General features: G+C 41.1%; 1 protein-coding gene across 1 annotated transcript in view; it reads left to right on the forward strand.

The window, feature by feature from the left end:
- The first annotated feature begins 1353 nt into the window (after positions 1-1353).
- The window catches only part of LOC110487730 (vascular endothelial growth factor receptor kdr-like), a 77586-nt gene continuing 63598 nt past the window's right edge, over positions 1354-15341 (forward strand). The window contains exons 1-2 of the mRNA XM_036942928.2: positions 1354-1970; positions 14781-14868. Coding sequence (XP_036798823.1) covers positions 1910-1970; positions 14781-14868 — 149 coding nt within the window. The 5' untranslated portion in view covers positions 1354-1909. The remainder of the gene's footprint in view (positions 1971-14780; positions 14869-15341) is intronic.

A 15341-nucleotide genomic window follows, 5' to 3' on the forward strand; every position in this document is an offset into this window, starting at 1 on the left:
GTGCTCAGGATGTTGAAACAAAAGGTAAATGGTGTGATAAAGATTGTTTCATCATATTATGAAGTCAGTTACTTACAAAGTGTATATCCTGCCCTCATTCCGTCTTCATTCTTTACAGTCAGTGAGATGTCGCTGTTTAGGCCTCCTCGGCACTGAGTTGATTTCTCAGGTATTCTTTCAACCTTTTTTTATTGACACATTTAAAAACGAAAAAGTAAACAAAAGTTACTTCAGGCCAGGGTATTCATCTCATCAATTCTTGATGAATGATTGACTTCATGTGTGTCAGTAAAAGTGATTTATCATGCATTTCTGGGCATATTATTCACCTTCAATAATCTGGTGTCAGGTTTATGATGAATTCCTCGTATCTAGTTAAGTCATCATGGTTTATGATGTGCAGAATGAATCGCACACACTTGCACAGACTACAAGTCGAGCTTGATCAATTATTTCCCATGTTCTCAAGAAGAATGATGTGGAAGAATGGTGTTCTCCACAGACCGCAGAGTGAGTAGTGGGCCTCACCTATCAGTTGTCCAGGTCTGCGGTACTGTGCTGGTGCTCAACTAAGAATGGTAGGTCATGCAGGTCTTGCATTGTGATGGACAGAAAGGTGAGGCAGGATATTCTTATTTACAGTACCTGACACAGAGAGCTGCCAATATAATTTGTTGAAGGAAAACAGTCGGCTGCACATCCACACACCATGGGGTGCTGCTTGGGAACAGTGGACTCACGCCACGCACAGAGGATTATTTACATTTGATATAAAAAGCTGTATATCCTGTTTCCAAAGTTAAAAATAAATCCAACAAATATTTATTCTAAGAATTCGAACCGATATTTCCCCTTTGAAAAACCCCACCTCATGCTGGTTTCCCCAGACCAGATCATCTCTATTTTTAGACACTAGGTTTACTATTTTTAATTGATCAAGGTCAAGTAGGCTGTTTTGCATTCTCTTCGTGCAACGTTGTGACTTGTATTGGGCAATGAAGGGCTGTGCAAATAGTTGAATTGTGAAACAGTGAATTCAAGAATTGAAATGTAGTATAATGCTGATGTTGCACTAAATGGGTAAATTATGTTTGACTGATTAATTTAAAATATTTTTTTTCCTGTCAGTGAAGTCTTGGGAAAAAAAATTCAAGTAATTAAAAACCTTAAGCGATAAAACTGTTTGATGTAGCAAAGATGGTGCCAATACCGTCATCAATACATATGAAATATAATGTAGGCTATTTGCATGTCATATTAGTGAAATTAAAATGCAGAAAGTGTTTCTAGAACTGAAAACTGTCACAGCAGTTTGTCCTGAACAAGTGACGTTGCATACTTCCTTTGTTTTTCAGTATAAAGACACAAACGGCCATGCACTGCAAGCAGTGCTGAGTACGAGTACCGAAGCGGATGAGACATTCTTTCAGACAGTTGCGCATTAATTAGTCTGCACTACGTTGTTCAGAGGATGTATGGTTGATTTTTCTCTGTGTTTTGTCTATTTAAAATTTGGAGCTTTTTGTTATCGTGTACAGAATATTTTAGGAATCGGGCACTTTGTGGCAACGCTTGTTCAAATTCAATCTAATCAGTTCCAAGGAAGGAGGGATACTGTCGCGCTGGTCGCACCTGCCCTCGGGGACTGCTCTCATCTGTCTCTTCAACTGGAACCAAAACTGCGCTGGGGAGCTGTCCTGCAAAACAAGCTATGGGATACAAGGAAAACTGCTGAGTTTCTTACATTTTGATCTAAGGATTGTTGGGATTAAAAACGAAAGGGAATTTGTCACTTTTGGACTATTAGCCCTAGCTGCGAATTTTCTCCGTTTTCATCCTCAGCCAACACTTTTGGCTCTTCCTTGGGATTGATTTTATTGAAGTAGGGCTATCATCTGTGGTCGACAGAATGGCCCCGCTCGACTGCGCGAAACTGTCAATTCTCCTTCATTTGATCACATATATCACCGGTAAGAATTATTCCATATTTATCCAGAGATGGTTTATCCAAAAGTATTATTTGGTTATGCGAGCTGGACCTCAGTATAATTTCGTTACTTAATGCCACCACATTTGATGATTTATTACCCTGTCAAATATGAATAATTGAAGATTGATTTTCACGTTTAGTCTGTCATTTTGCTGGTATGCAGCCTATTAATAAGTATATTGTATTTTTTTATTCAAGAGTTTGAAGACACAAACTCATTTTGTTTTGGAATGGACACATTACGACATAGGTTTATGAGGTGATCATTATCAAGGATAATCCTGTTTCAATCATGACCATATCACACAATCCAACTAAGTTAAATTGAAAATGCCCCTGTTCTTTCTTGGAATTACAATTCCATGTCGTTGAAATGCAGTTTTTATGGTAATTGAAGTTAATTTAAAGGTTGAGGTTCTGCCAATTAGGAATCCATACAGGTATGGACATTGCAGTTCATCTTGTCACCAGTAGATGTCACTTTCAATTGAAGTGAGGATTTAGCCTAATTGAGTACCGGCTACTGTGGTGTTTTACCTTAGTGAGTTTATGACCTATACCCATGACTTTATTATCACCTATACCTTTCACCTATTACCTCATTAGTTGACTGTTTGTTCTCAGTTAATCTCAAATGAGTTCATTCAGATTGGTCGTTTTTGTGTAAAATGTACTGGATATTGGTGAAATTATGTCTGATGTGTTACAGAAAATTCGGCCCCTGGAGGAGGAGAAATCAATTTGAAAACAAAACCAGTGTTTCAGTTATGGTGAAAATATGTGTTCTAGCATTGTTATCATGTGGATCTCCTGAGTCAAAGGTTGTTCAACATCTTGAGAATAGAATGTATGTTTCACAAAGCAAGCCACATTGTTATAACTTGGCAGCCCCAGGATCTTGATGCCTCTCCACGTAAACAAAATGGAGCAGAAAAGGTGGATGTTTCTCTAGATTGTGTCTTTCCCGGTGTGCTACACAGATATGTCTTCCTCCCTGTGTCCAAATAAACATGACATCCAAGCAGAGGAAATACTGCCCCCATCTATCTCCTCCATCCCCTGCTACTTTTTTAGTGTCTAGCTTTGTCTACAATGTTTCCAAATAGATTTCCTTCACTGTCCACAAGCGGAGCGTGGGAAAGACACAAGGAGGAAGCGGATGGAGGGGCAGGAGGCACCCTGGTATTGTTCTGGCCAGTAGAAGTCACGGAAACGTGACACGCTACCTGAGAAAATATTCCTTCCCGGAGCTCCTTACGCTCACAGGACAATGGGGAGGAGGAAAGACAATGGGGAGGAGGAAAGGAAGACCATTTCTGCATGGTGATTGGCTGTATGGTAGGGCCATTAATAATAAATGGGGTCTAAAGACAGGGATGAGGAGAGTTTTGGTCAGATGGACAGGTACATTACCACAGAGATGGGGGTGGGGTCCACTACAAATAATCTGGAATAAACCCAACTAACCCAATTTATTGTGCTGGTGATGTGACTTTGTTTAGTATTGGAAGTCATTGAGATTGTTGGTGGATTTGTAAGGCACTGCTAGAGATAAGTGACATAAGAGGCGTTGATTATAGATGCTTGAAATTGGTAAATCCTCTTTCCTATCGCCAAAAGCGAGCACTAATATTAATATATTGTATTTGTTACCCAACTCTCTCCAGATCAAAGCGGACCCTTATTAGGCCTTACCTGTCAACCCCATTTACCATTACATACCTGTCAACCCCATTTAACCATTGCATACCTGTCAACCCCATTTAACCATTGCATACCTGTCAACCCCATTTAACCATTACATACCTGTCAACCCCATTTAACCATTACATACCTGTCAACCCCATTTACCATTACATACCTGTCAACCCCATTTAACCATTGCATACCTGTCAACCCCATTTAACCATTACATACCTGTCAACCCCATTTAACCATTGCATTCCTGTCAACCCCATTTAACCATTGCATTCCTGTCGAACCCATTTAACTGTTACATTCCTTATGACTCGTTCAATGATAGAGAGGTCAAGTAAAAATGATTAGCACATATTCTACTCTAAGTGGTATGTGTGACTGCTTTTGATTTAGCGCAAGGCATGAGTCCAGCGCTTCTCTCCTCCTCGGCCCACTGGCACTATCTGAAGCCTGATGGCTCTGACAGCCGGAGAGTTCTTTCCTGCAGCATCTCTTTGCTCGGGACCATGAAAACAGATCTTTATTTGATGTAACTGTCTTGTGTTCAGATAATACAAGTTCTCCCTCCACCAGTACAGTGATAGGGTGTGTGCACTACGCAGTAAAGTTGGTCTATTTTGTCTATTACCGTGGCTATTTCTCGTGGGATAATATCATCTCTCTTGGGATTGTTGCCTATCATCACATTGACGGGAACAGAACGTTCAGATGGGAACTATCTCAATCACCTTCAGAAATGATGCTTGACACTGCCCATCTGCTGGAAGGTCAGACCCAGAGCAGGGTTGTGGTTGGGAAACTACAACAGATTCAGATGAGTCAGGGAGTTTATGGCATGGTTTTGACACCCACGCCACAGTTAATGGAGACCTAGAGGACAGTAGGGTTCCGCTGACCATAAGTCATTGACTGAATCACACAAAATTAGATGAGGGAAGGGGAAGTGGTGAGAAAACTCTTCAAACCAAAATGGGATCTAAGTTTCTTCCTTTTCAGCCACAAAACCACAAATCCTAAACAAAATCAAAGTCTTTGCCGATCCATTTCAGCCGCTTAGTTAAAGGGAATAACTGAGACGATCAAATGTAACATTATCCAACCGTGCACTTCATTGGCCTCACATCTCCCTTAACTTTGTTTCCAATTCAAACAACCTGTCCCAAAAGTCAGCCCATAGTGTCAAATGGAAACTCAATGGTCCCGTGTGCCTTTTGAAGCTGTTTCTCTGGGTTAAGGAGTATGATGTTCCAGTTAAGTAGATTTTTTAAATATTTTTTCTCCCCTCTGTGGGCACTTGAGATGGCCAATGGGAGTGATAGGGAGAGGTCATCTAAGTTCAAAGGGAGCTCATCCCTCACCAACGGTATGTCCGTGTCATGCAGCCTACACACACACACACACACACACACACACACACACACACACACACACACACACACACACACACACACACACACACACACATACACATACACATACACATACACACACATCCACACACACACACACCAAGCATCTCTGTTTCTCTCTGACGGGCTAGACTGCTGCCAACATATCCACCAATGTGGTGTTATTCCAAGGTGAAATATTAACTCAGCTGTTGGTGTTGGCAGGTTTCCTTAGCTCTCGTACCTCTCTTGTACATGATGGATTCTTGGATTGGGAGACTTCTAACTGCACAGCAGAAGCACTTCAGTTGAATCTGGACATTTTACATTCAGGGATCAGTTGTTATCGCTGTTATTAACAGTGATGATAGCAGCATCCCCCTCTATAAGACATATATCTTTCTTGCTGAGCCGGCAATATATTTTATATTAACCCCTTCATGTGATTTAAATTTCAAGGACCTTCTGTCCACCAGCCAGTTGTAATCTCACATGTTATGGAACAAGAATCCTCCTGGCTTACACATTGGAAGAGCTCGTAGGAATCTCGTTATACAGGATATTCCTATAGTTAGCCACATTTTATTCTGTATTACCAGGAAAAGCTGACTGGCCACCCATTGTCCTTTATTCTGCCTTTTTAAAGGAGATGCAGGGACATTCTGTCTCCAAGAGGTAGTCTACGGGCTAATAAAAAAATAACTCTCTTTTACTGTTGTCTTAACCATACTGTTGACAAAGTGCAGTGATTTCTGAAGGACCCATATTGTTGACAAAGTGCAGTGGTTTCTGAAGGACCCGTATTGTTGACAAAGTGCAGTGATTTCTGAAGGACCCATATTTTTGTCAAAGTGCAGTGATTTCTGAAGGACCCATATTGTTGACAAAGTGCAGTGGTTTCTGAAGGACCCATATTGTTGACAAAGTGCAGTGGTTTCTGAAGGACCCGTATTGTTGACAAAGTGCAGTGATTTCTGAAGGACCCATATTTTTGTCAAAGTGCAGTGGTTTCTGAAGGACCCGTATTGTTGACAAAGTGCAGTGATTTCTGAAGGACCCATATTTTTGTCAAAGTGCAGTGATTTCTGAAGGACCCGTATTGTTGACAAAGTGCAGTGATTTCTGAAGGACCCATATTGTTGACAAAGTGCAGTGATTTCTGAAAGACCCGTATTGTTGGCAATGTGCAGTGATTTCTGAAGGACCCAGTGTGAGAGTGTATTCTCAACACACAAGGAGAAACTCTTAACTGCACAGAAAGAGCAGTAGTAGTAGCAACTTCTTATTTTGGCTGGGGGTCCCAACTCTTGTCAATGTTTTCAGCTCTTTGTTGTAAATCTGCCACCAGAGCATAGCAAATCTTGTGAGTTTGTCTTTCTGTGTGTTTGTTCTGACACACTCAACCTAAAGACAACTCACAAAATACCACTGGCTCAGAACAACATCACAGTGGGATGGCTGTATCGTCACGCCATGAGGCAATGAATATAACAGTGCAAGACAGGTTAACCCCAATGTAACCCCACAATCCATTATAGCCCACCAACTGTGAGCCAGTGAAGCCTTGACATTAATAATGGAATATTTTAAGTTCCTTGTTTGGGAAATTCGCAGTAGTGTTAAAGCCAGTTGCTTAAACTAAATATATTGTGACAAATGTGTGGAAATGTTATAATGTGCTATTGAGGTAAAAATAGTGGCCCAGTGCGGTACAGGAAGCCAGTGATCATGTCGGTGGAAACTGATTGACTATAGCTGGCTACTGTTATGCTACTCTGCTGTATCCATGGACACACTGCAGCGAATATGACTCACAAGCCTCTGACCTTTCTCTTTCATAAAGGAGTGTGTCCCCCCCACCATCCTCTCTCTGCCCTTTGTTCCCCATGTTGGACTTACAAAGAGATGGAGTGGCAAGGTTAAACGAGGGAGTCATTATTCCGCATTGTTGTTTTTGCCTTGAAAACCCCAAAATATATCCTCTCACTCTCACTCCAGAGACTGCCTTACTGGTAGATGGTAGGACGGGAAGCACACAGAGACATGAGGGAATTCCATACGTTATTCCCAGCACTTTAAAGAGGAAGAGAGAGAGAACGAGAGAGAGTGAGAGTCTGAATGGGGCAGTAGCCAGGCAGTCCAGGCTAGTTGCCAACAGCTCGTGTGTATTAGTGCGTAATAAAAGCCCATTATTATGGTATGAGATGACTGTGTTTGGGAGGAAATCCCCAGTTCAAACCCTTAAGCGGCATCATATTGGGTTCAGCAGCAGTTTCTTACCTAAAGGATTTAACATCAAATCAAAGTGTATTTGTCACATGCTTGGTAAATAGCAGGTGTAGACTAACAGTGAAATGCTTACTGACGGGTCCTTCGCGACAATGCAGAGAGAAAAATGTAAATAATAGACAACAATAACACAAGGAATAAATAAAATAATAACACCAGGAATAAATAGAAATATAATAACACCAGGAATACATAGAAATGTAATAACACCAGGAATAAATAGAAATGTAATAACACCAGGAATAAATAGAAAACTAATAACACCAGGAATACATAGAAAAGTAATAACACCAGGAATACATAGAAATGTAATAACACCAGGAATACATAGAAAAGTAATAACACCAGGAATACATAGAAATGTAATAACACCAGGAATACATAGAAATGTAATAACACCAGGAATAAATAGAAATGTAATAACACCAGGTATAAATAGAAAAGTAATAACACCAGGAATACATAGAAATGTAATAACACCAGGAATACATAGAAATGTAATAACACCAGGAATACATAGAAATGTAATAACACCAGGAATAAATAGAAATGTAATAACACCAGGAATAAATAGAAATGTAATAACACCAGGAATAAATATAAATGTAATGACACCAGGAATGAATACACAATGAGAAATGATAACTTGGCTATAAACCCAGGGTACCAGTACCGAGTCGATTAGCACGGGTAGGGTACAAGGTAATTGAGGAAGATATGTAAATATTGGTAGAGATGAAGTGGCTAGGCAACGGGATAGATAATAAACAGTAACAGCAGTGTAAGTGAAGAGTCAAAAGAGATTAGTGCAATAAGGGTCGATGCAATATTCCAGGTAGCTGTTGGTTAACTATTTAACTAACTATTTAGCAGTCTTATGGCTTGGGGGTAGAAGCTGTTCAGCATCCTGTTGGTTCCAGACTTGGTGCATCGGTATCGCTTGCAGTGCCGTAGCAGAGAGAACAGTCTATGACTTGGGTGACTGGTATAGAGGTCCTGGATCGCATGGAGTGCCAGTTGCCATACCAAGCGGTGACGCAGCCAATCAAGATGCTCTCAATGGTGCAGCTATAGAACCTTTTGAGGATCTGAGAGCCCATGTCAAATCTTTTTAGCCTCCTGATGTGGAAGAGGTGTTGTTGTGCCCTCTTCGTGACTGTGTTGATGTGTTTGGACCATGATAGATCTTTAGTGATGTGGACACCGAAGAACTTGAAGCCCTCAACCCGCTCCACTACAGCTCTGTCGATGTGAATGGGGGCGTGTTTGGCCCTCCATTTCCTGTAGTCCACAATCAGCTCCTTTGTCTTGCTGACGTTGAGGGAGAGGTTGTTGTCCTGGCACCACACTGCCAGGTCTCTGACCTCCTCCCTGTAGGCTGTCTCATCGTCATCGGTGATCAGGCCTACCATCACCATCAATACAGGTAATGAGTGGAGAACAGGAAGGCTTCTTAAAGAAAAACTAACAGGTCTGTGAGAGACGGAATTCTCACTGGTTGGTAGGTGATCAAATACTTATGTCATGCAATAAAATGCAAATTAATTACTTGAAAATCATACAATGTGATTTTCTGGATTTTTGTTTTAGATTCCATCTCTCACAGTTGAAGTGTACCTATTGATACAAATTACAGACCTCTACATGCTTTGTAAGTAGGAATACCTGCAAAATCGGCAGTGTATCAAATACTTGTTCTCCCCACTGTATTTACTTGAGTCATTTTCTATTAATGTATCTTTACTGCTACTCAAGAATGACAATTGAGTACTTTTTCCACCACTGCCCAGGGTTCTTATCTTAATTATGAGATTGAAAGGCACAATGGTGTTGAACGCTGAGTTGTAGTCAATGAACAGCTCATGAGATAGTATTTCGATTACACAAGTGTCTGGCAGAAAACAGCTGAAACGGTTTTGGGTGTTTTAAAGAGCACACTGATTTCCATGGGGACTAGACACAAAGATAGGATTTGGATTAGTTTAAAAACAGTCAATTTGTCATTGTTTGGAGGCCCCTTGTTCTCTGACTAAATTTTTGCTTTCCGTTTAGCTTGACCCCAAACACGTCCAAATAGAGCTTGGAATCCCAACCTTTTAGAAGCAAAAGCAAAAGTCCTTCCTGGAAGTGTAACGACCACACGTGTTTTCAAAACACAATGTCCTGTTCTTTGTTGTTTCCCCAGCTCTGCACAGAGGGAGGCTAGGAACTTATGAATGGAGGTCCCAGAGTAACACTACCAATGTCAACTGCTGTTTGAAAACTGTCATAAGAGCCCAACGCCAACATGCACTGAGCTAAATATGGCAACCCAGAGAGGCATCGGATAGTGGTTGCTCTCTCTCTGTTTTTTGTTGGTTCCATGCCTGTCCTCTTCTTTTATGGCTCCTAATGAGAACCAGGTCTTAGACCCTCTGAACTGAACCACCACAACAAGCACAATTTCTGGATTCTTCAGGCGTTCCGTTGGAGGAATGCGGCACACAGCTGTTCGGTGGGGGCGGGGGGACACGGCGGGTGGCTTGATGAGGGGTCTTTTTAAGTGGGAACCATCCATCTGTAGTTTGTTGCAGAGCAGAGGGAACTGCCTGTTTTAGGAGAAGAGTTTCCCTCTGGTGAGGTCAGGTTGTAGTATGTAGTGTGTGTGTGTGTGTGTGTGTGTGTGTGTGTGTGTGTGTGTGTGTGTGTGTGTGTGTGTGTGTGTGTGTGTGTGTGTGTGTGTGTGTGAGAGAGAGAGAGAGAGAGACTTTGTGCATACAGTATGTAAAAGCAAGTGGATCAAAGTGGTGGAGTGGTAGAGTTTTTGAATGAGAGTCAAGTTCAATTACAACCAAACGATAATACTGTAACATAGCATCAGCAGTACTGTACTAGAGGTCATTTGTAGACAGTAAATAAAATAGTGATCGGGGAAATAAATCCATACAGTACATATGGCAATATTATTTTTGGACGATATTATATAGATAGTTGACTCCAATTTGTGCTACTGTAGGTAGCGTTAGCTAGCACTAGTTGGCTGTACCTGCACCAAAAATCTGGTATTTTTCATCCTGTAGCTTGTTCTCCATCTTCCTTTTAAATATTGCGCCGACATGTTTTCAGCTCTTTTGTTTCTCCTGACTGATCAAAACAAATTGTCTCGTGATCTCTCGTCTCTCTCCAGCAGACATATAGTGAGACATTTTTTTGAAACATCAAATCGCAATAAGATCGCAGTATAGGATCTCAATACCTAAGTATCGAAGATCCCCACCTAAGTATCATGATAATATCGTATTGTGAAGTCCCTGGCAATTCCCAGCCCTGGTAAATAAGACTTTTTTAGGAATATATATATATATTATTTAAAGCATTAATGGACAACATATGAGCTTTAGGAAACATTAGCTTTAGGCAGGACCGTTTTCTAGGAATCTCGGTGTGAGTACGTCCTTTTCTCTCAGCTGGTTTGAAATATGCACCGTCACATTCTTCAGGCCTTTGTTTATGTACACATCGATCCATCCATGTGTTAATACACACATGGGCAATAAGAAAAAAGTCGTAACGACAGAGTCGTAGCGTGTTTGTCTGAAGATTGTGATCTCTGATTTAGGTTTAGCATAAGTAGAAGTATTAAAGAGAGTGATGTAGTATACTTAGACCCTCTACTCTAGTTCTCTGTCATACTGAGAGGAATGTTTTGATCCCTTTAAAAACCTTTGACCACATCCCTTCCCCTCCAAATAACCTTGGACTCATACGAAACAATGATGTTATAACATTTTGGGGGGGAAGTTGATATTGAGTGCCAACATTGGCATGGGCAGTTCATTCTTGAACAACAGCTGTTCAGACCCTCACAGTGAAACAAATCCGAACTCTGTGTACTTTTGATTGTGTGTGTGTGTGTGTGTTGTGTTCACGTGCATTTGTGTGTGTGTGTGTGTGGGTTTCTGGAGTCCACACAGGGAATTAGCCTTGTTGTGTAATTCCATTGACTGTCTGGATACTGTGTGACTCAAGTAAAAGCTTCGCTGCAGATATCCGCTCTGAAAGAGAAAATGTAATGAACGTGTTTGCCTGGCGACCGGACTAAACCCCAGGCTGTCAGTACACAAGCTGCTTGGGGAGTAGAGAGTCAAAAGAAGGAAATCACTGCAGAGAGAATGACAGTGCTTCCTATGCTGAGTACCACGAGCAGCACCTATCAACAGCTTCAGCCAGGCCCACCCCCCAACTGGGATTTTTAATCCACCGTTTCAACCTCTCCTTTTTGTCGCTCTTCCCTACAAATGTAATAATAGCATACAGAGCATCAACAAGATCAGAGGTCAATAAAAAAAGTACATCTGCCCAAATGAGTGTTATGAGAAAGAGAGGAAGAGAGAGAGAGTCCCCACCAAGCTAGATAGACTTATTGATCTGGAGGAAGTGCTTGTTGACATGTTGCAGGGCTCATCTGGGTCTGCCCGGTTCTCCCCAGTTGTGACTGACCCGTCTGGCTGGCTGAGGTGCACAGCTGCTCCCCATGCCCCCCCCCCTCTCATATGCCTCCCACCCACCCCACTCTAACACACTCACATAGCTCATCACTACCAGACCAGACCAGTATCCATCCAGAGCCCTACTCTACACGGACTGCACCGGAAACAACCCCCACCCCTCCCATCCCAAACTCTGACCCCTGCACAGCAGAGCACCACTTGCATAAGAACCAGCAGCAGAGTAGACCAAAACATGGACTGTACTGACTCAGGGGAAAAACTCCCAAGGAATTTGTCACACCACTAGTAAGTCAGACTGTAGGATTCTTGGCTGTAAATAGAGGAATGGTGTAATTTGCTTGACTGTTAATAGAGGAATGGTGTAATTTGCTTGACTGTTAATAGAGGCATGGTGTAATTAGGTTGACTGTAAATAGAGGCATGGTGTAATTAGGTTGACCGTAAATAGAGGCATGGTGTAATTAGGTTGACTGTAAATAGAGGCATGGTGTAATTAGGTTGACTGTAAATAGAGGCATGGTGTAATTAGGTTGACTGTAAATAGAGGCATGGTGTAATTAGGTTGACTGTAAATAGAGGCATGGTGTAATTAGGTTGACTGTAAATAGAGGCATGGTGTAATTAGGTTGACTGTAAATAGAGGCATGCTGTAATTAGGTTGACTGTAAATAGAGGCATGGTGTAATTAGGTTGACTGTAAATAGAGGCATGGTGTAATTAGGTTGACTGTAAATAGAGGCATGGTGTAATTAGGTTGACTGTAAATAGAGGCATGGTGTAATTAGGTTGACTGTAAATAGAGGCATGCTGTAATTAGGTTGACTGTAAATAGAGGCATGGTGTAATTAGGTTGACTGTAAATAGAGGCATGGTGTAATTAGGGTGACTGTAAATAGAGGCATGGTGTAATAGGTTGACTGTAAATAGAGGCATGGTGTAATTAGGTTGACCGTAAATAGATGCATGGTGTAATTAGGTTGACCGTAAATAGAGGCATGGTGTAATTAGGTTGACTGTAAATAGAGGCATGGTGTAATTAGGTTGACTGTAAATAGAGGCATGGTGTAATTAGGTTGACTGTAAATAGAGGCATGCTGTAATTAGGTTGACTGTAAATAGAGGCATGGTGTAATTAGGTTGACTGTAAATAGAGGCATGGTGAGATTAGGGTGACTGTAAATAGAGGCATGGTGTAATAGGTTGACTGTAAATAGAGGCATGGTGTAATTAGGTTGACCGTAAATAGAGGCATGGTGTAATTAGGTTGACTGTAAATAGAGGCATGTTGTAATTAGGTTGACTGTAAATAGAGGCATGGTGTAATTAGGGTGACTGTAAATAGAGGCATGGCGTAATAGGTTGACTGTAAATAGAGGCATGGTGTAATTAGGTTGACCGTAAATAGATGCATGGTGTAATTAGGTTGACTGTAAATAGAGGCATGCTGTAATTAGGTTGACTGTAAATAGAGGCATGTTGTAATTAGGTTGACTGTAAATAGAGGCATGGTGTAATTAGGTTGACTGTAAATAGAGGCATGCTGTAATTAGGTTGACTGTAAATAGAGGCATGGTGTAATTAGGTTGACTGTAAATAGAGGCATGGTGTAATTAGGGTGACTGTAAATAGAGGCATGGTGTAATAGGTTGACTGTAAATAGAGGCATGGTGTAATTAGGTTGACCGTAAATAGAGGCATGCTGTAATTAGGTTGACTGTAAATAGAGGCATGTTGTAATTAGGTTGACTGTAAATAGAGGCATGGTGTAATTAGGGTGACTGTAAATAGAGGCATGGTGTAATAGGTTGACTGTAAATAGAGGCATGGTGTAATTAGGTTGACCGTAAATAGAGGCATGGTGTAATTAGGTTGACTGTAAATAGAGGCATGTTGTAATTAGGTTGACTGTAAATAGAGGCATGGTGTAATTAGGTTGACTGTAAATAGAGGCATGGTGTAATTAGGTTGACCGTAAATAGAGGCATGGTGTAATTAGGTTGACCGTAAATAGAGGCATGGTGTAATTAGGTTGACCGTAAATAGAGGCATGGTGTAATTAGGTTGACCGTAAATAGAGGCATGGTGTAATTAGGTTGACCGTAAATAGAGGCATGGTGTAATTAGGTTGACCGTAAATAGAGGCATGGTGTAATTAGGTTGACCGTAAATAGAGGCATGGTGTAATTAGGTTGACCGTAAATAGAGGCATGGTGTAATTAGGTTGACCGTAAATAGAGGCATGGTGTAATTAGGTTGACCATAAATAGAGGCATGGTGTAATTAGGTTGACCGTAAATAGAGGCATGGTGTAATTAGGTTGACCGTAAATAGAGGCATGGTGTAATTAGGTTGACCGTAAATAGAGGCATGGTGTAATTAGGTTGACCGTAAATAGAGGCATGGTGTAATTAGGTTGACCGTAAATAGAGGCATGGTGTAATTAGGTTGACCATAAATAGAGGCATGGTGTAATTAGGTTGACCGTAAATAGAGGCATGGTGTAATTAGGTTGACCGTAAATAGAGGCATGGTGTAATTAGGTTGACCGTAAATAGAGGCATGTTGTAATTATGTTGACTGTAAATAGAGGCATGGTGTAATTAGGTTGACTGTAAATAGAGGCATGGTGTAATTAGGTTGACTGTAAATAGAGGCATGTTGTAATTAGGTTGACTGTAAATAGAGGCATGGTGTAATTAGGGTGACCATAAATAGAGGCATGGTGTAATTTGTTGTTTACTGTAAGACAACTATGAAGTGACACTTTGAAATGTGCAGTGTGTATTAATGTATCCACTGAGTGTGTTAGCCAATGTCTGAATGTGTGTGTGTGTGTGTGTGTGTGTGTGTGTGTGTGTGTGTGTGTGTGTGTGTGTGTGTGTGTGTGTGTGTGTGTGTGTGTGTGTGTGTGTGTGTGTTTTACAGGTCAGGTCAGCCTACCGGCCCCTCTTCTGCTTCCCTCTGGGGACACACACCTTCGCCACACTGGGAAGTCACTCATCCTCACCTGCAGGTATGACACATATTCACACACACACATAAACAAACACACACACATACTGAACCAACAAGTTCCCCAACAGAAAATATGTTTTAACTTACAGATGTAGGATCTTAATTTGAACCAGTTTGCTACAGCAGTAAAATAATCCCGCAGCAACAGGAAATGTGAATTATTATGTGGATTATAATTACTGGACATTTTTGTAGGGGTTGATACATTTTTCTTAAGGCAAAATCAAGTCTGAAATTTCAAAGTGGAAATGACAAATACATTACACATTTTAAATGTCCTGCATTGCAGGAAAGTTCTCATGCAACAGGGTGATGAAATTAATATTCTACATCTGTACTCTATAGGGCCCCATCACAAGAGTTAGGAGTTGTTCCTGCCCACACAACCAGACAAGGAAATACTTGTTTTTTACAACTCTGGGGTTTTCTCGGTTAGGTCATATGGACAGAACAAAAAAAGTGTAAATGCCT

This window comes from Oncorhynchus mykiss, chromosome 14, assembly GCF_057628025.1.
Source record: "Oncorhynchus mykiss isolate SJ-2025 chromosome 14, ASM5762802v1, whole genome shotgun sequence".
Taxonomy (NCBI): Eukaryota; Metazoa; Chordata; class Actinopteri; order Salmoniformes; family Salmonidae; genus Oncorhynchus; species Oncorhynchus mykiss.